We start from the raw sequence: 21,570 nt of genomic DNA on the forward strand, positions 1-21,570 counted from the left end.
TCGGAAGCATTGTGAAGGTGTCACAAGCACAGTGCTAAGACTGAAAGTACACGATCTCCAAAAAGGAACCCATGTCGCGCAATCAGTTGTCCAGTAACAGCGACTGTGTATTGTGCATTTTACTACTTTCCGTAAGGATCACTCACCCACAATCCGGGGAAAGCTGCTGTGAATAGACGGCCTAATTATTTCAAGCAATCCTTGTTTGTGTGTACTGTGTTGTATAATAGGAGCGTGTTGCTGACTTGTGTTTGATGTGACACATTTCAAAGCCTCCATTTGTGAATGGATCCCCCCCAAAAAGAAAGAAAAGGTCAGACGCAATTTTACGACTGACTCGGTCCGGATGACATTTTGACTAAATTAGTTGTGACGGTTCAATGAAGCATTACTGATTTCTGCTGAGTCAGCAAATGTCGACCTGGAAACTGATCAAAGGCTTGCAGCCCTGTCCTGAGGCTTTTGACTTTGGGACTAGATATGTTGTCTCACAGAAGACCCTTCACCCTCCGTTTCTGTTAGAATTCCATTGCGAGTCTGAGGGAAGATTGGCGACATGCAATCGGAGAGGGTTGTTTTCAAAGCCTTAGCGCTAAAGGCAGCTGCCTTGATTTGTACCATCAAGGCCTTTTCTGGAACGGTGAATAGCAACATCATTGGTTGTAGAAGTTAGAAAAACAGATGTATTAAAAGTTATGGGAGGCCATGGCGAAGCAAAGTTTTGTAGCGACTATTTGGCAGAGATGGCTCCTCCGGAAGGAAATGTCAGACTAAGAAATGCTTCTGTTGTCTTCATTAGTGGGACCAGATCATCCAGATGGAATTCTTAGTAAATCATCTTTGTATTGGAAACTCGGCTAGAGGAGTTTGCCTTTTTGAGTTTTCGAGTTTTAGTTCTTGATCTGCCCTAAACTCAATCAAAATATTGGGCTGCTGTTGTGTCCTGCGCACTTACAGGTTCTTTAAACTCTTCAAACCAACTGAACCTTTTAAGTGGGCCTGGATCTCAGCCAGGGAAACATCTATAATTTGCCACTAGTGTATTTCTTAGTTTAGAGGAACCCTTTATTAGTCCCTTGAGGGGAAATCCACATTTTTCACATTGGCCAAAAATAGACACATCCTTCATAAGTGAAGAGGAACGACTGGTTGCAAGCAAATAAGTGCCCTCGAAGCTTTTGAGGGATTATGTCGCTCAAAGGGCTCCTTGGGGGAGTTCAGGAAGCTAACTAGCACCTCTTCTTTCCATACTTAAGCCCTCATTGGGACTTTGACCGTGGACGCCAGATAGACTGAGCTCCTGGAAACCACCCTTTGAAGATGCTCTTGGCCACTGGATGGAGCGCCAAAGTCAAAGCCCAGAAGTCATTTTTCTTTTGAATTTTTCTGACTCCCATGAAACCCGCACTTTGCTTTTCAGTGAGTTTGGAGTTATCACCCGTCTTCAATATATATGGGGTCTTCTGTTTATGACGATCACAATATTCAAAGACTATGTAGGGCAGGCAATAAAAGTACTTTGTACAGCATCTTAAGAAAACTGGTATTATTGGTGTGGCTTCATACTCTACATTTATTCTGATGAGTCAAAATCATAACGAAGCGGAGATAGTTTTAGTATTTGTTTTTTTAAACCACTGACACAATAGAGCAGATGTGCCCACGGCCATCAGGTAGCCTCCCAAGGATCACATGAGTAGCCTGCAACACAGGTCTAAAAATAGCTCACAAGTGATGAGAAAATGAGATTTTCAATGAATGTTGTTAAATCCATCTTTTGAAACTGTTAATACTACATGTTATTTGGCTGTTTACTACCTTGTTAAATCCATCTGTCCATCCATAATCAATACCACTTGCATATCCTGGTCAAGGTTGCAGGGTGCCGGAGCCTATGCCAGCTTAGTTTGGGCGTAAAGTTTCCTTTTCAATGTGTTGTGTCACTGAAAAAAATGGAGCACACACTGTTGTGGTTGACCTTACTGTTGTAGTTCTGCAATGGAGCTTATCTGACTCCGATCCCTCCCTCAATCATGCCACCCTTCATCAGCGTGCCCATTGGAGTCGCTATAGCCGGTGATTTTTATCACCATTTACTTTTGCGTGGCCCGCCTTGCTTTGTTTGCTCAATGACATCACATCAAGAGGGGGGCATTAATGTTGTTGGTTATTTTTAGGTGACTCCCATCCAGTATGCTCAGCATGAAGGGCGACCGCATATGCACACGGCCACACACTAGTGCCACCTGCTGACTATACATTTGTTGCGTAGACAGCTGCATGATGAGAGGTGTTGAGCAAAACGTTGAACTGCTATAGTCTCACTTTATTGAAATGGAAAACCTAGTAGTTCCTTTTTCCCCTTATGAATATTTATGTATGGCCTATAAAATTCCAAACGCCAGCTGTCAGAAGAAATGCCCTTCAGCCAGCAGACTTTACAGACCGCTGTGGTGTTCTGAAAAAGAAATATGATCACATAATATGAATAATCCCCCTCTTCTGTGTGCGCGTGTATCTGCAGGCTGACTGGATTGGTCCGAGCTGTGCCGTTTTAGAAGCTGGACTTGCAAGAGACAAAAGGTAATGAGCGTGAAGTGCCCTACGTCGCGCCATCAGGTGCTGATGAAATTGTTATGTTGAGTGTTGTTGATTGTATTTTAGACTATTGTAGATAAAGCTGCCTTTTGCCTTGCCTCTCCTGTCCATACCATGTGAGCATAAACCAGTATTCAACTGCCTTCACTTCCCCTCGGGGTACAAAATAGATCCTGCAAAAACAACCGACATGAACATTGGTTTAAGTGAGAATGTAAAGCAGCAAAATGGCATGAATGTGATTTGAGCGCATGGAGAGGAATCATTTGACCCATCAGCTGACAGAAGCATGATCGAGACTCCAAGCTTGTGTCCTAAAAGTGGCTGTGAAAAGTCCGATTTTCAACTTCCCACATTGTAAGTTGCCTGTCAGATGACTTGAGCATGCGATCAGGATGACAATGAAACCCTTGAACACAGTAAAAGACACTTAAACATATTATTACTCATTCTGCAGAAACACCTTTGTAAAGAAACTTGACTTGTAAAAGAAACTTTGCTTTCGCAATTACAATTATTTGATTAAGATAATAATTTGAACTTAAAAGTCAGAATATATACGGTCTTAAACAATTTTATTAGACTTCCCATCAGAAAAACATGAAAACATACTAGCATCATAAAGTTCTTTAATGCGAACTCTTTCATGGCGACCAGAATGGTTGCAAATGCTTGCTGTTTTTCAGAGTGTGTGAGTAAGAATTTTATCTCATTGCGTTGTTGCAATTGCATGTACAGTGAACCCTCGCTACTTCGCGCTTCACCTTTTGCGGCTTCAGTGCTTCGCGGGTCTAAAAAATATTCGGGGGCATTGTAGTTTCGCCGAGCGGCACGAGGGGGCGCTGGAGCGGTTAGACTGCCGGCGTGCGCCGAAGAGGAGAGTGGACGAAGAAGAGCACGTTCCCCCGGACACGATTTGGGGCGACGTTTCGCGCGGTTCGGACCATACCAGAGCTCCGGAGGAGGCCGGCGTGCGTGGCAGTTAAGCCGTAGGGGAACAACTTCCGCCCGGGCATGAGCGGAGCGCGAGGCTGTCAGTTATGAATGAATAAATGAATAAATAAATAAATGAAGAATGCCACCTTTCATTTCACAGGGCACACCGGACGGCGTACCAGCAGGTAAAAGTCGAAGTAATTAAATAAATACAAAAAGAAGTAATTGAATAAATACAAAAATAATGGCTGGGGAATAAAAAAATAAGTTTTAATAATAATTTTAGTTTTTTTGTTATAACATGAATTTCACTCTCTCTCTCTCTCTCTCTCTCTACCCGTATATATATATATATATATATATATATATATATATATATATATATATATATATATAAATTTTTAAGCATTTTTGAAGGTGCGCCGCTACTTTGCACTTTTTTTTTTTAAGCATTTTTGAAGGTGCGCCGCTACTTCGCGGATTTTCAGTTTTCGCGGGTGGTCTCATTAACCGCGATAACCGAGGGTTCACTGTATTGCGATGGCACTGGATTACACATTGGGGTTAAAAGTCACACTCTTATTCAGTCTTGTTTAGTTTCCTCATTGTGCGTTTGCCAACTTCTGTCGGCTTTGACGCGGATGGCACGCTTTCCCATTCAGAAAACCTTTCAGGACGTCGATGCATTCCACGCAGGCGCATTGGTCCACGCGTCACTGTCAATGAACACACTGCACGCATGTGCTCTTCTAAACCGAAAGCAAAAGAAACAAACATCTCTTGTATTTTGTTGTTTGTCGTGACGTTGGAATGAAATGCTTGCAGATCTCCTCGAAGCAGGTGGCCATTGTTGTCTGTCACGCACGTGTTATTGTCCTAGTGTGCGTTTCCACAATGCTCTAAAGCGGTATAACGGTATGACATATGTACCTGTTTTGTTTAATACATCTATGGCACCATTAAGTAAATTCAATCATTGGTTACGAACAAAGTTCCCATGCACAGTCAAATATTTTGCCAATATAATAACTCAAGTCAGTCTTAACTTCATGAATGAAACTATGAGACACCAATTCAGACAACTGTTAATCAGCTTGCATGGTCTTGCTGTGCAATCATATCAAATGCTGGTGCGACCAACTGAGACAGTTGGGAGCAGAATCAGAATCAGTGCACATGAAAATTTAGTGTGGAACCCTGCATTGTGTGTTGGTATAATACAGTTGCCAAACACTGGCCTGTGCACACATTGGCACTTCTTATTATTAAATACCATTTTTCAAACCGCGAAGCCGCTTGGATTTCACAACAGCTTTGGAAATTGATTTGCTACAGAAAATTCACAGCACACATTGATTCTTGACTGAGGTGAGGCTCAATAAAGTCTCACACAATACATGAGTTTTACGTCTTTTTTTTTTTTTTTTGATAGTTCCTAAATTGTATGCTCTTTGGTGTGCAAAGGTCACCTGTAGGAATGTATATGTCAATGTATTCATTGTTAAGAATTTGATCTTATGCCTTGAAGTGATTATTGATTAAATAAATAATTATTGAAGAAATTGCGGCAGTTAAGAGTGCACTACTCGGTTACAACCAGCAGAGGTGCTGTTGATTAAGTCTCAACACGTTTGCTCTCTGAAGAACAATAACATAATGTCATCTGTGGGAAGTAGAGGTTCATCAGTGCAAATATTCATTAAAAAAAAAGACAATTAAATTTTAGTCTATTGTAAATTTTACACTTACGATCAAGGTAATGTAGTCAAATACACATCTCTGGATATAGATTAGTTGTCACTCATGATTATTTTGAGATGAACTATACAGTGCAGTTGTAATTCATTGCTGTCAGTGTCACGTTTAGTCTAAATCGTTTTGGCAAAAAATAATTGGACACATTCGACCACAACACAATGGACACAATGCTTTGTGTCCACAACTCTGTCGTCTGCGTTTCGGAAATCTCGTTAGTTTGGAGCTGAAGTGTAAACGTAATGTGTGTGTGCTCGTCTACTCCCATGTCTGCCAAAATGCTTATAAATACCATATGAACGCAGGGTGCTTGTTTGAGGTTGGAGGGTGTGTTTGCATGGTTTTTTATTTTATATGAGGAGACATATGAATGTGGCTCCGATGAAATTGAACTGAAGTGAAATCAAGCGCATTTGAGGGGCAGCATAGTGTTTTCATCGCTTTGTTTGGTGTGGTCCATTAAGCTCACGTTTGGCTTTGTGTGTTGGAACTAGCCATTGACAGTTTCTTCAGCCGCTGCTCCAAGTCGATCAAATTTTGTAGCCTCAACTGCCAGCAAAAGGTCACAATTACATAGTCAGGAAGTACAAGGCTCCCTGTACTCAGTAGTATTTTGATCCTTCTTGCCCTAAAACCACCTAATTGTAGCATTCGCAAATGTTTTCCACAAGTACACTCTGACGCACTTTGGAGGGCTTAAATGCTGAGCAAACTACTTTGAGTGTTGTCTCGAATATTACAATTCCCATCCCATCTTCATATTTACAATGCAGGTTCAGTGCTTCTCAATTATTTTCTGTTACACCCCCCCCTAGCAAGAAGAAAACACGTCGTGCCTCAACCCCACCGCCCACTCTCTGCCGCAACTATAAATAACAGAATTACGTTGCAAAACAAACCTACACCGTAGTTAATACTCGCAGCGCACAATGGGCATGGAGAGCGCCACTGCCCACTACTTCAGTGGACTGGACACGCAATTACACTTTATTGTAGTACGGCGGAAAAAAGCATGTTCCCCTGGGAGGTCCGCCCCACTACTTGAGAAGCACTGGGTTAAGGTCGAAATTCCAGTTTCCGAACCATTCGAACAAACACACCCCTATGTGTCTATATACTAGTGATTCTCAAATAGTGGGGCGTGCCCCCCCAGGGGGCGATGCTGAGGGGGCGCGTGGGACCCTAGGGAACATGCTTTGTTTTCCGGCGTAGTACGGCTGAACGATGCATCGTTTTGGGACCGAAAAAGGCGATCTCAGACAACGCGAGTTTCAGCTCGTCAAAGCTGTTTGTGCCCCTAGTTCACGCAGTACTGATTTAAAAAAAAAAAAAAAAAAAAAAAAAAAAAAAAGCGTCGCCCTATCGCTCGTTAACCCGGAAGTGATTTCTTTCGCCGCTACTTAAATGCCCCGCGCCAAGCTAAGTTGCGCCACCGCATCAGAACAGTCTTTATTTGAACTATATGTAAGTCCACGCACAGCAGCAGCAACAAGCTAGGTGATGGCAAAGAAACGACTCCGCAAACAAGTAGCGTTCTAAACGAGGAGGCGAGCACGGAGGCGCTAAGCGAGCTAATCGCTAAAATGAATTGCTTCGATGTATGCTCGAATTTTAACAGAAGTCTGACTCAAACCGTGTTTGGGCGGAGAGCCAGCAGCTCTGAACAGAAATGTTGTATTGCAACCATTACGTATCTCAACATAAAATAAGACGACGGCTACGTTAGCGATTTAGCAGACGCTCTCAGGCCGGAACACGGAAATGGCTGACGTCATCACGACAAAGAGGTTCGACGTCAAACGTATTGTAAACATAAAAAAAACTAGAGTAAAAATTAAAACTGTTGCTTTATGTTATTTATAGAGAATTTTTGTTTAAAATCCCCCTGACTCTTCTTTTTGTCTTTTCTATATTATGTACGTATTAATAACTGTTTGGTTTGTTCATGTTAATAATGTTTAAGAAAACAAAACAAAAATGTATAGTAAATATTTATCCTCTCATCAATATTTGCACAACAGAGGACTGCGTTTTGAGATCCTCACTATAATTGTTCTCAAAATTATATTTTTTATCAATTTAGCTTTGTTCGGGTATATTTTATTGACAATCTAACATCAATATACAAAGAACATGTATATTAGTACAAAATGTAAAATAAATGGTGGTGTGGGGGCGCGAATTGTTTTCTTCTTGGTAGGGGGGGCGTGACAGGAAATAATTGAGAAGCACTACTATATACACACTGTGATTTTTGCCGTACAGATGAAAAATAACATGAAAACACCCCGGAGAAATCTATTTATATTAGCCTCACTTAGCTAGTGGCAACTTAAGACGAAGTTGAGCAGGTGTCATCGTTGTGCATACAAGTACTTCCTGTTCTCAAAGGGCCAACATTCCTTGCGGATGGAGCAGACATAGAACACAAGCTAAGGTTCCTTTCATAGGCGGTATCCTCATCTTGTTAATATCACCAAATATTCGGGTTAGAAAAGGGATAACCCAGGGAGCTTTTTCAGTTTTTTGCTTATCTTTACATGGCCTTTCAAAACGCAAATATTGTCAGTATTCAGGTTTTGGAAGTGTTATTGACTGCATATAAACAATAATTTGTCCTGGTGAAGGTCAAAAACGATCGCCGCCACCAGACTTTGCGGCTCCAGAATATTGAATGAATGTGTTTTCTATTCCCAGTCAATGCCAGGATAGAATTATCATCGATGTAGGCATTGGGCCTGGCCTCTCAACAGTGTACAGGTCAATCGCCTCTTTCTCACTCAGACACATGCACGCGCGCACGCGCACGCGCACGCAGAGTGTGAGAGAGAGATGTATGGGCGAAGTATTGTATTTTGCTCTCGTTTAACTATGTAATGCATGCAAAAATCCTTCACCATGCATATCTAATTATGTAGTCCCTGCCAACCAAATCTAGCTATTCTTGCAAACAAAGGCCACGCAAAAAAAGAAAAAGGCATTGTGGAGTCAATGCTTTGTCGGCAGGCACATTATTTTACATACTTATTGCCGCCTTTTCGTTTTTTTTTTCTGCAGTGGCCAAAATAGAAGGCCAAAATCTGGCACATGCATCTTGTTTTGTTTCATGTTACGGAGCTGCTCAGCAACACTCGGAGCAGCTGAGATCAGTCTCACAAACACAATTAGGGGTAAATCGGGCATCAGATATGGCATGAATACAAATGTTCATGCTTACGTCTTGTTAAGTGCACTAGTGTGTGTGATTGCGCAAGGACTTGCTGAGCAATCAGGATGATAATGCAGGAGGGAAATGCTCCATGCATCGATCCTGGCTAGAAGAGTGTGCGGAAGTGAGGGATCAGCTTGTCTCTCCTTGCCTCCCTCTGGATTTACCTCCGCTCCTCGCATCAAGTAAGAAGCAGGGCGAGAGCGGAAGAGGAAATGATGTCATCCTCCCATGTTCAGTCTCAAGGGTAGTGATATCATTTGTTGATGGATCCGCAGGCTTTCACTTCCTCTGCTTCTACTGCTCCCCTTCCTTTGTTTTCCCCGATACAAGTCCGTTAAAATTGCAACACCACCATCAGGAATCCGTCAAGGGCCTTTTGGGATGTACTGATGAAATATAACAATATAACAATAACCGATTAGAAACCATTTTCACAGTGCTCTGCAAAATTTGCTTTTCTTGTGTCACTATTGTGTGTGGAAGGCGGTAACGATACAGCATGGTGGGTTGAAGTCAAACTACAGATTTTGCAGAATCTGGGGTATTTTCAGGCAGGAAGGCAACTGTAGAGATAGTGGATAGCCAACGTTTAACTCTCATCCCTTTTTGTTGAAACCAGTTGTCCAATAACATCGGTCAACACATTTTTTTTTTCCATCAGAGATGTAGGGTTTTTTTTTTTCACTGGTTCCGAATCTGCCCTCATTTCATTTCATCTCCGGTTTTGATAATAAGAATGAGAATGATGTAATGACAATAATAATGAAGTGTTATATATTATTTATGAATTGACTCAACTGTATTTCTAAAGGCATAGGCAAATCAATTCTGACTCTACTGTTAGGCCTATGATTTCGGGAAAACCCTAAAAAAAATTGGCACGCTCCCTGTCTGAAAAAGGCATCTAAGATGTTTATTGACAGTGGCCAACATTTTTATTAAAAGTACATATTTGGAAAAGTCTAATTCATCGAAATTTATGTTTGTTGATGAAAAGAATTCAAGAATTCAAATAGTCGCATAAACAAGGCAGCAAATACAGTAAACAGCCGTCCAGCTTTTAGAACCGCTTAACCTCACTAGAAAAGCTCCTAATTCAAGAGATAATTTATTATTATTTTGTTTATTTATATGCTAATCATGAAACCACTGACAAACTTTACATGCTAAATAGCAATGTGCATCCTCACTGAAACTTTACCTTCTGAGACCATTTATGGATTGTAACAGAAACAGATTGTATGACATAATGAATGTAACACTTCTCGCCGCATTACAAAAAAACTGGCATTGCTGGACCTTGTGTCATTTAAGGGAAGTCTGTTCTTTCCTTTAAGTTAACTTTAGCATTTGCGTCCATCTTAACTGTCTGTATTCCCTTGATTATTCTCTAAGTTTGTATTATGGCCCCACTCGGCAATCCTAAAAATATGACATGTGCCTCGGTGGGAGCAGATCATGTTGAATATGCTGAAGGGACTTCAAACGCTTTTTCGGTTTAGTTGTGGCACCGTCAGGCCAGATTTGGGTTGTGTGCTGTGCTATGCTGCGGGCGGCTGTAAGCCTGGTCCAGATGCATGCGTCTACAGATGTTGGAGTCCTCCCTTCTCTCAGGCCTAAAAATATATCCTGTAACACTGTATGAGCATCTGTCATTTTCCTTCTGCTACACAACAGCTGCTGTCAAAGTCCATGTGAAATGTCAAAGATCACAGCCTGGAGGTGAGGACAACTTCCTGTGTCAAGTGTTGAAAGCGTGCCAGGTTTAAGTCTTATTAACCCTCTCGCTTTTCCCAATGATATGATGACACGATGCCAAGCCGTTCTGGAATCTGTTATGGAAACACGGCTAATGATGCGTCAGCAGTGGTGGGCCTTCTCTGCTGGGCTAACATAATCAAGAAAAAATATTTTGTTCACATTGATACACATCACATATTATATTCTAGTCTTGTATTTTTAGTTCGAGGACAAATAGACTGAGAAACAGTTTCTTCTGAGAGCCATCTCCATTCTGAACTCTCACACACACACGAGACCGCCCTTACCTTGCAGAACAACATCGTGATGTGTTTTTATATACCCTTCAGTATTATTTTCCATTGCACTCTCTTATTTATCTAATTTATATATTTGTCTGTATTATTGCTGTATTGCACTGGAGAGGGGAGCTCTCTAATCTCGTTGCACTCTTGAGTACAATGACAATAAAGGGATTTCTAATTCTAATTCTAATTATCCAATCAGAATTCAGCTAGCTCGTGTTGCCAGGCAGGTTTCACAATACCAGTAGCACGCGTTATTCTTTCCGAGGCCTTCAGATACAATTGTGCGGACATCTCTTCTGTCAAAGTCAATGAGTTTTCAGATTTGATAGACAGTTGCGATCGCCAATCAGATCACGAATTGGTTACAGTGAGCCTTCTCGCTGGCCTTACGCTGAAGGTGATGAACACGTTTTGTGATTGGATACTCTCTCGTGAGAGGGCAGCGCTATGCAGAATCAACACACCCGAAAGTATAAATAAAATATATTCTTGCTTTTTTTTTTTTAAACCACAATGGCCGAAGGTAAATGTGGATTTAATTGCAGATACACTTGCGAGGCTATTTTCAAGACGTCCCTTTCAAGAGAACCTAGGTCGTCCGACACTCACTCAGTACTGTGTAAGTGTGTTTCTGTATATTATTTGTCCAGCCGCGGTGTCATAAATGATTCTATTATGAGAGGGATTTATTCAAGTAGGACTAAGTCGGACTTCACTCAAGGCCCAGGTGTGAAATGCAAGAAGGGTAGGTCTCAAACCAAGGAATGTGTTACCAATTAAAGTTGGCACAGATCTTCACATGTGTCGCAGTTCCCTACCAGATCTCGCAGAGGATGCCGTGTGTGTGAGTTGACACCCAATTTGAAATGTGCACTACCACCACCCGCAGGACTGGAGTGAAACAATTTCAGTTGGGCACATTTTGCATAATGAGCTGTTCTGCCTCATTCTTCTGCCAAGTTTCTGTTTGTGTGGGAAAAATTGAAGCCAGAGGTTGCGCCAGTTTTGTAGGCGTGGTTTCCCGAGGTGATGTCATTTACAAATTAGCAGGATGAAAGTTGAATAGTAGTGGTTGTTGCACGTGTGTAAGGCAACCACATTCACCATTTCTAAATGATATAATTGCAAAAAAATTATATGTATATATATATATATATATATATATATATATATATATATATATATATATATATATATATATTATATATATATATTATATATATATATATATATATATATATATATATATATATATATATATATAATTTTATTTTATTATTTTTTTGCGTGGAACTGTGGTGGATTGTTTGGGAAAAAAAAAGAAGAAGAGGGTTGTGTGGAAAGACGGGGGGGGGACATGATTGCATGGTTTCAGTTTGTCAGACAGGAGGAGTGTGGCTTCTGCAGCAAAGTAATTGGTGTTTACTTTACGCAAGCACACACATGTATACTGTCGGTCTTTAGGACGAATTGCTGTCTCAGCTCTGTTTGACAGAAAATGTAGTTGTGTTTTTGGACCACTCGGAAGTCAAGAATGTGCGGCTACACGGCAGTTAACCATCCGACATCTTGTATTTGTTTTACTCCAGGTTTGATTTGTTGTACTCTATGTACTGTATATACATTTGAATACGATGAATCTGTTTAAGCCTCAGACAAGGAGTTTGCCCCTCACTGCACCGGCTTGCATGCAGTGATGATGTAATGATAACGTGCACCAAACAGAAATGTGCTACATTGGCTTAATGCAAGTCTTAAATTGAAATCTTCGCTGCAGCAAAGAAGCCTCTTCTATGTTTTTTTTTTCCCCACTCTATGCTAAAATAATAGAGAGAGTGAGCAAGAGAGGGAGGCCACATTAAAAGAACTTTATGACATTGTAACTTGAAATCATTAATTAGCAACATTTTCTTACTTTCTGGCTATTTTGGGGATTCACAGTTTGGGTGCCGTGGCCATAAGTGATCAACAGTTTCACAAAACATGTCTAAAGTTTATTTAATAATTACAAATGTATCTTTCTATCTTTGTCAGTGATATTGAGTGACAGAACCATAAAAATCCTCTGTCTTTAGATGCGGAAGGTCCAATAAACGTGTGCATTCACCTGTTGCGAATGGCTATTCATACAACAAAGTATAACATCCTATTGTACTTGCCTCCTTTATTTAAAAAAAGAAATCTGCATACAATGCTTACTTTACTATAATTCTCTTTTTAGTTTTATTAACGTTTGATATTGAGGCAAGTAAAACCCCAGGTGAGAGGTTGTGATCGTCTTTGCATTTGGACGTTAGCGTTTCCTTTCCTTGAATGGGCGCCGTTGTGCAAATAGTAAATTGTCGTACAAGACTGCAGCTGGGGGGTAGTTCCTGTCGTCGAACAGGCTCACACAGGGCAGCCCTGTGCTCAGGCCTCTAAAATGACAGGGCAGCCAATCCACAAGGATCTAATTGTAGCGCCGCACTCCTCTCCCGTGTGTGCGTGTTCTTCAATGTATTTGTTTATGGCTCTGTGCGATTCTGCTCTCTAATCTAATGTGTGTGTTGGCTCCCCGGCAGAGGGGCGACGACAAAACAGTAGCCCAGAAATAGCTCTTTGTGCTGGGGTCACTGCCTGGGTGGAGACAGTATGGTAATATTTAGAGAGCGATCATGTAAAAGGCAGATTAAATATAGCGGGGCTTGAATTACTGTTCATCTTCATTCGTCTACTCCTACTTAATTTTCTGCTAGCTTGATTGATTTAATCGTTTGCATGTCCATCAATGAAGATACTCTGAAGAAAAACTAAGCAACCTAGGAACATTGTGTTAATTGTATACGCTTAAGCCACTGGATGGCGCTGTCAGATCTTACTTGGCCCTTTTAGTTTTGCTCATGGTTGCTCAACAAACCTTTTATTTTGTTACTTTTCCCCTAGGAAGTTTTCATCAGCATAGATTAGTCACTTAATTTGTTTACATGGAACATTTGGTTCGATAACAATTCTTCCAACTGGGTTCAGAAGGCAGCAACCTCATTGCCATATAAAATAATGATTTATTATCCACCCATTCTTTAATTTAATTTATATAGTTTGATTATTTTATTGTTGTGATTTTTAAGTTTTAATCATTTATAGTAGGCCTGGGAAATAATCCATGCACTCAATATAATTTTGATTAAAAAAAAAATCAGGAAGGAAACCTGGACCTCTGGCATTCTGTGTGTTGTAGGCAGAGGTCACACTATGATGTTCGATTTGTATCACAACAACAAGCACTAAAGAGGAAATTTGGAGCACAAAAGCATTTTCCTCGTATCTTTTCCATTAACCTTGTCCGCCAAACCGTCAAAGAAGTGCATGTGAGCGTGTGTGGCATGCGTATGCTAATTGAAAGCCTGATATGAAATATTTATATCGTCATTCGCCTAGCCTGACTAAGCATTATGTTTAAAAAAAAATTCATTTTAACTTTGAATTGACCTGTTAATATGACTTGTTTTGTCTTGACCTATCATTTAAGGTTAAATATTATATTTTAATATGAAAGCACATAAATTATTATTATTTTTATTATTATTATTATTGAATTGTTATTATTATACAATTATTAATATTATTACTATTATTAATAATAATAATTTCATTATTTTTATTATTTATTTTAAAGGGTAAAAATTTAATCATAATATTCAATACAGATTGATATGAACTGATATGGAAGTACTTATATCATGATACACTTTTCAACCATATTGCTCAGCCCTAATTTATATTTTTATTTCTATTATTGTTGTTGTTGTTTGTTTTCTTTATTATCACGTACAATAGTTGTTTTTTATTATATTGTTTTGCTTTTTTGTTAGAATTGTTTAAGTGTATTTTAAGTTTTTTTTACTCTACTTTGTCATTGTGATTTTATTAATCGTTTATTCAACTTTTTTTGACAGCCTTTTAAAAAACTGGCAAAATTTACATTGGCAAAAAAAAATTCAAAATACCTTCATGAAATTGTAGGTATTGTAGTCTGAAAAGTGTAATTTAATCAAGATCTGATCCAAATTGCACATGGAGGGGGCCGTGTAGATTCTCCCATGAAAATCCCTTTTCAGTCTAAAATCACCTGGGACAGAGTTACTGTCAAATATTATCGTCATCTATTTTATTCCCTTTGAGTCAAGTTGACCTTTTTTAAGATACTGTAATCCAAGATAGTCGTTGTCCACTTGTCAATTTCACAGGTGACGTGTGTTTTTCTTTATTCTCCCAAGATGGACCAGCTGTCGGACGAGGAGGTGGAGGTCAGAGAAGGGGAGGAAGAGGAGGACAGCGATAAGGAGGATCAGGATCTTGATAAGATGTTTGGAGCCTGGCTGGGAGAACTGGACAAACTCACTCAGGTACACATGCTCAACTAAACAGGCCTCTTCGACTTGGCTTTTACTTTGTGTGACACTCATTTCCTATTGTTTTTGGACCATGCAGAGCTTGGATGATGGGCGCCCTGAGCGCCCCCCTCAGCGTAAGGCGCCCCTCAGACAGGAGACCAACATGGCCAACTTCTCCTACAGATTCTCCATCTATAACATCAATGGTCGGAATACCACGCCAGTAACGGGTGCTCATTTGAGTCCTTTTTGCAATGTCTAACCCAGGTGCTGTTCTGTGTGGTTGCAGAGGCGTTGAATCAGGGGGAAAATGTCGATCTGGATGCCCTCATGGCGGACCTCAGCTCCATTGAACAGGAGCTCAGCACCGTCAACCCCAAACAGAACAGCAGCATGGCACGTCTAGGACTCACCGATACCAAGGTACACATACTGTTCTGACGCTGCAACATGCCTGGAGATTTTTCTAATGTTTTGTACCTACAGCTAAATAGTCTAAAGCAGGGCTGTCAAACTCATTTTTGTGAATAAGCCACATCGTAGTTATGGTTTCCCTCAGAGGGCCGTTATGTTACCACATACACACAACAAATTGATGGAAATGCAAGTTTTGAAATCAGAACCCAGTATGTAATTGTTTGTTCAACAATTTCTCTATTTATTTTAAAGGGGGAAAATTGGTAACAAATAAATGGCAATATGTGAATGAATGTTTTCCTATATTGTCATAACCAGAGAGACCCGAGTTGGGCACTTGACCCTTTTTTGCTGGTCAGTTCCCCACCCGGCGGTCGCAATCTGGCTAGCCCACTGGCCTTATTCATAAAATTTGTTGGCCCCCGTCCCCGTTCTACCCCATTTGATCGCAGCAACATCACACGCCCGATTGCTGATTTGTGGGCCGGACTAAAATCTCCCGCCTTGATTAACTGAACCCGTTTTTTTTTTTTTTTAAATGTGTCACTCCCGAACCTCGCCCCGATAATGAACGTCTGGCCGGGCTGGAGGGCCGGACCGTTCCGCCCAGCTCTGGGAGTGACCATTCAACCTTAAATAGTTCAACCACTACTTCATGCTTTAAACTCATTTTTAATTATTAAAAGACATTACAACGTATTGTTGTCACTCTTGTGCTCATGCAGTTCTCTAAATAAGATGCAGAATATGCTTGCTTCAAGCTGTTTTCTCTCACAGTTGAAGTTTGATATAAAATTGATACATAATGTAAAACATGTTCAACCAAATTTAGTCTTACAAAAGTATGCTGGTTTATTGCTAATAAAATGCAATTTAAATGACCTGCCGGAAATTAGCATAGTTGTTCCAGTAATCATAAATCTTCAAGCAACTGCTACATTAACACACACGGAGCAGCATTGCAGAATGTCACTTTCAGTAAATAAATGCCTCACTAGAATATATGCCTCTCCACATATATGATTAATTAAATAAAATCATGGATCGCAATTTGTGTAAATTTTCATCTATTATCCTTTTCCACACTTTTGTGTCTAGATTCGTCAGAAGCCCCCAGCAGGGCGCAGTAGCAGGCAGCAATCGGCGGCGGGAAGCGGCGACGCTGGTGGAGGTAACAGTGTTAGTGGCGGCGGCGGCGGCGGCGGCGGCAGCAGCGGAGCGAGCAGTAGCAGCAGCAGCACGAGGGCCTCGCCTGCCGGCACCATCAGGGTTGCCCCCGGCCAACAAGGGAGGCAGGCGCTGGCGTCTAACTTTAGCCTGGATGACATCACTGCCCAGCTCGAGAAGGTATGTTAGTATTAACGTGAAGAGTTGCAAGAAAAAGATAAATCATGTTAAGTACTGTATTTGTTTAAGAAAAAGGAGAAATAGTTTGACGGTGAGGCTCTCACTAAATGCAACCCTGATAAGCATAAGAGCAAGTGCAAGATGTACTGTGATTCACTTGTTTCTGATGAAGCAATATGTAGCTCATTAACCAAGGTTATTTTTGAATGTGCTGTTCCGAGTAATTCTCTTTCCATTTGAATTCGTGTTACCTCCCCCAAAGAAGAAAAATAATGATTGCTACATAGTGATTCCCAGCCAGCGTTCTGCGACACATGAGCGGGACGTGAGAGCTCGTCAAGTGTGGCACTGGATTAAATTTCTCTTACGTGGTCATAAACAGTATTTACTGCAAATAATGTGTCTGTGTTCCACGATGCCAGTGACATATAGTGACAGAAAGAACAAATAAATGCTGTTTCACTAAATGGCAGAAGATGCATAATTTACTCTTTTGATGCTTTGCGTGGTGTGTCAAATTACTTAATTTCTTTATTGTAATTCAAACAATCCCTGTCTTTATTAGTTTAGAATTAATTCTGAATGAGAGAATCACGTCTCAAAAAGTGTATTCAGCCTGAAGTGCAAAACCAGTCAAATGTAGTTTTCATCCATGTATATTGGACAATAACAAATATGTTCCATGTTCCATGTTAAAAATCAACAATTCTGACAAGGAATAATTCCATTTCTCTTTGAGATGCTTTGCATGTCTGTGTTTGTTTAAAGGCAATGCTGGAGCGGGATTTAAAAATGGCAACCTTTAAGAAAAATGAGAACATTCCTCCCTGGTGCCAGTCACAAGACCAAGGCCAAACTCATTAAGCAGATTATTTTATTTGTCCACTTGATTATAAAATGAATTACCATCCAGTAAATTCTGTTGAGTCACGCTGACTGAGATGCCTGCGGTGAATCCTCAAGATTATTTTCACTGCCTTTCCATCAGGCATCAATGAGCATGGACGAAGCTGCCCGTCAAAGCTCCTCCCATTCGCTCGGCTCGACCTCCACGTCGGCCTCGGTACGGCGCCCAGCATCCGGTCAGCGGCAGCACCGGCGCACGGGATCGGTCGGCACCGTCAGTGAGCATGAGGTAAACTTAACGATGATGCTAATGATACCTTCCTTCGATTTTTGGACTGTAAAAAAAAAAATTTATTTATATGCATAGGAGGGGTAAGTCGTTATGATCATGTTATAACGTCTGATGCTTTGTCATCACAATTTAGATTTATGCCTGGATTAATTGTCTGTGTTGTGGCTGTCAAATGTTTGACTCTTCAAAGAATAATAAAAATACAACTTTACATGACAGCTTTAATGTCTTTTTCCTTTTCTGTAAAGTTAGGAGAGGCTCAATTATTTAATTCATTAAGAGTTTTGTTCCTTATATTTGGTGATTTTGCAATAATTCCAAGATATTATTCAAGTAAATATTTATTACAAGCTTCACAAAAAATGGTTTTGTGATTAATTAGTTAAGAATTTGATCACTTGACAGCACTAATTAAAATAGAATGTTTTTTTGTTTTTGCTTGTTTAAGGAATATCTACTCTGTCAAGTGATTCTTTATGGAGAAATTACAGAAAATGTGTTTCAAGAAAAAATGTCAACGACAACAAAAAAAATAAATCAGCTCCACCTTTTCTAGGATCCTTTTGAATTAACTGTATAATGAGCTAATGACGAGATGAGCACTTTTCTCAGGAAGCAGCTGGACAGCAAAGTAGTTGCGTGAATAAACAGCATCTCAGTTGGTTGCAGCAAAGTAGTGTACTCAATTTTGCCTCAACTGATCCCGCACGATCAACGGAATTCATGTCATTTCCTTTCCTTGTAATGATGCAGAGTAAATCCCTTGTAGGTGCGAGCTGTCATCCACTCTTCACGCTCCTCCGTCACATCAGCCTCAGGAACGTCTGTCAACTCTGCCTCTTCCATGGATTCCCTGGACAACGTTCTCCATGCCAGCAACTCCGATGGCCATCCTGCATCAGCCCCACACCCAGCCAATGGCACTGGCCAGAGTCGGGACAGCACAGAGGTAAGCGGACGCTTACAGACCAAATTTGACCAATGCCAACGTTCTACCTCCATTTTATTTTAGCTCACTGGGCCCCAATGATAGCTTGTTCGAGGCACCTGTTGTCTGCACAGGATTAAACTGAGCCTGCTTTCATTTTTAAAGAGATTACATTTGGCATATAGGCTAAAATCATACACGCAGTTTAAGACCCAATATCCAGGAAGTGCATGTTTTTAAGGATTGAAATCAATCAGTATTAAAATTTATAACGAGTAATAATCATCCGGCTGCTCACTGGCATATTTGGGGTGTCCAGTAGATAACAGAAAAACATCATAATATTCATCACAATCATTATTATCTATACAAAAACATCTTTCTGATAGGATGTTCAAGGTTCATGATGGTCTTATTGAGATGTAGTTTAAGCCCTGCACGTAGCGTAACCTTGGCGCACAGAATACGCGTGCGCACACACACGCACTCGCCTAATCGTGTGTGCATGTGTATGACCTAAATATTACTAGAGTATGCTAATGCTCTCGATAAAATGATTTCTAGAGATGAAGCACACAAGATTTAGAAAGATGAGGCAGATCGAAAATAGAAAACAGTACTTGTATATACGCTGTACAGTTATGTATATATTTTAAATACTGTATATTGTTATTATTGTTATTAATATTATTCTATCTGTTGTAGAACCCCTTAAATGGGGCTGCAACTAACGATTATTTCAATAATCGATTAATTTGTCAGTCAATCGTATCATGTTTTGATTTCCGTCTTTATTCAAAAACGTGACATTTCAAAATTATTGTGCAGAAATTGCACAAACAGTCGTGGTTTGCTGTCATAAAATGGGCAAAAATGTTGATTATTGTTTTTGTGTTTTTGATTAATGAAAAAGATTATCAGTCAACTTTCATGGAGGACTAGAGAAATGAGACTATGCCGTTGAGAATCACAAATTCAGAGCATTGGAAATTTTTTAATTAAAAAACATATCGAAACAATTCATTTAGGTATTACATTTTTGCATGCAAGTAAACCATTCTCGTTTTCTTTTGCACTGCCTTGTTTTTTTTTCTCGCACATTGGATTTTCATAATAACAATAATTCTAACAATAATAATATCATGTAATATATTTTATTGTATTATATTTTGTAATATTTATGAATTAAGGGTTAGGTTCAGCAACAGTTGGATTTTTTTTTTATCTGAAATGTTATAGCCATAAATTACAACGCATGATAAAATCTGTATTGTTCTAGCTTTTATAGGTCAAACGTAAAAAGAAAAGATTGAATTATCTCATCAACCTGATGTACTAGAAAAATAAGTAAAAATTATTTTTAACTCGGCGTCAATTTAGGTGCATAGAAAGCCATCTCTAATTAAAATTTGCTGTTGACTGGTACTATCATAAATATTAATCAATAATCGATTAGCAAGTGTCAGTTACATTGCACTTCTAGCCAATTGTTGTCGATAAGTGGACGAACCGCCCGATGATTAATTGAGCAGCGTCTATTAGGCTGGTGGCCACTGTTTGAGGTAGGGCTGTGCAGAAATTGGCAGTGATTGGATTTGAGTGGGCATGGAAACGAGAGTATCAAATCCAAATATTTGCACTTGGATCAGAATGAAATCTTCTAATACTGTTGTGTGTACTGTCCCTTGAAAAGAGCTGCGTGGGGAGTGTCCGGGCATCGTGCGATGGCAAGCGGGTTCAAGCTCTCAACCAGAAGTGCGTTTCTTTAGACATAAGTGGTTATGTGCGTATGCGAATCGTTAGCCAACGAACAAGGTTTAAATCAACTGCTCAACAGTTATGTCTAAATGCAGCCCAATCTGGTAACTGAGCAGTATATCAGATTGTTGTTGTTAGCTTCTCTCACAATGAAAAGCCCGTTGCTCCAGAAAGAACCTCGGCTGCTTCGCTTAAGCTTTAGGAAGATGTTGATCGCCGACGGTGTGGAAGATTTTATTTGTATGACACCGAAAGTCACAATAACTTATATTTGGAGTTGTAGTCTATTCTGTGCCACAATGCAGAATGCTTGAATTTGAGACTATACATACGTTTCGTATTTTCAGTCTCTCCTGTTTGCCTTTCCACTCTTGGATGTTTAAAACATAAAAAAATGTGCGGCTTCCTGCAGTTTGTCATTATGATAATAGTTGTTACATATGGTGTGTGTGTGTGTGTGTGTGTGTAGTATTTTTTTCCCCACAGATTTCCTTGCTTTTGCCGCCGTCTGCTGCTTCACCGCACAGCTTCCTGCTAAAGCCAGACGCCACATTCATTCACAGGATTCTGTCTTGTTTCTGTGTCTCTCTCTCTCCCTTCTTCAAGCACTCCTATCTGGACAGGGAAACATCTCTGATTCTGAGAAACATAGCAGGGAAACCTTCACACCTGCTGACCAAGGTGACCCCCACCTTCCATCGCTCACTGCATGCTAACCCTCCCCTTGCCTCGCCTCGCCTCGCCTTGCCTTGTCTATCCTTGCCCCTTACATTATGGACTTTTTGCATGCAGTTTCAGTTTTATTTTTGCTCCCAGAGGCATTGCCACTTTGCATGTTTCTTTCGTCTCCTCCTCTCTGATTTGTAAAGGAAGTTGGTTTGTGCGCATTCGGAAGAGGAGACTTGCTGAAGTGCAATCACACAAATTGGGTTAAGGCAATCCAGCGTAATGCTACAACAATGAATGCTACTTGCTAATGTTCAAACCCCACTCGGTATCAACTTATAGCGCCCTTCTTGTCTCATCTAAAATATATGCTTTTATTTTCATTTTACCTGTGG

General features: G+C 40.2%; 1 protein-coding gene across 3 annotated transcripts in view; it reads left to right on the plus strand.

The window, feature by feature from the left end:
- Window positions 1-21,570, plus strand: part of LOC148323186 (ras-associated and pleckstrin homology domains-containing protein 1-like) — a 57,275-nt gene that overhangs the window by 15,363 nt on the left and 20,342 nt on the right. Inside the window, exons 2-9 of one of the 3 annotated variants that reach the window (XM_088314426.1) lie at window positions 2,525-2,583; window positions 14,775-14,933; window positions 15,019-15,127; window positions 15,211-15,344; window positions 16,437-16,685; window positions 17,674-17,820; window positions 18,593-18,772; window positions 21,116-21,190. In XM_088314426.1, the coding sequence (XP_088170552.1) occupies window positions 14,805-14,933; window positions 15,019-15,127; window positions 15,211-15,344; window positions 16,437-16,685; window positions 17,674-17,820; window positions 18,593-18,772; window positions 21,116-21,190 (1,023 nt within the window). In that variant the 5' untranslated portion in view covers window positions 2,525-2,583; window positions 14,775-14,804. The remainder of the gene's footprint in view (window positions 1-2,524; window positions 2,584-14,774; window positions 14,934-15,018; window positions 15,128-15,210; window positions 15,345-16,436; window positions 16,686-17,673; window positions 17,821-18,592; window positions 18,773-21,115; window positions 21,191-21,570) is intronic. The other 2 variants (XM_088314425.1, XM_088314427.1) reach the window with 2 other exon arrangements.

The sequence above is a fragment of the Idiotropiscis lumnitzeri genome, chromosome 14 (assembly GCF_059441095.1).
Source record: "Idiotropiscis lumnitzeri isolate Australia: NSW breed Sydney's pygmy pipehorse chromosome 14, RoL_Ilum_1.0, whole genome shotgun sequence".
In the NCBI taxonomy this organism is placed as follows: Eukaryota; Metazoa; Chordata; class Actinopteri; order Syngnathiformes; family Syngnathidae; genus Idiotropiscis; species Idiotropiscis lumnitzeri.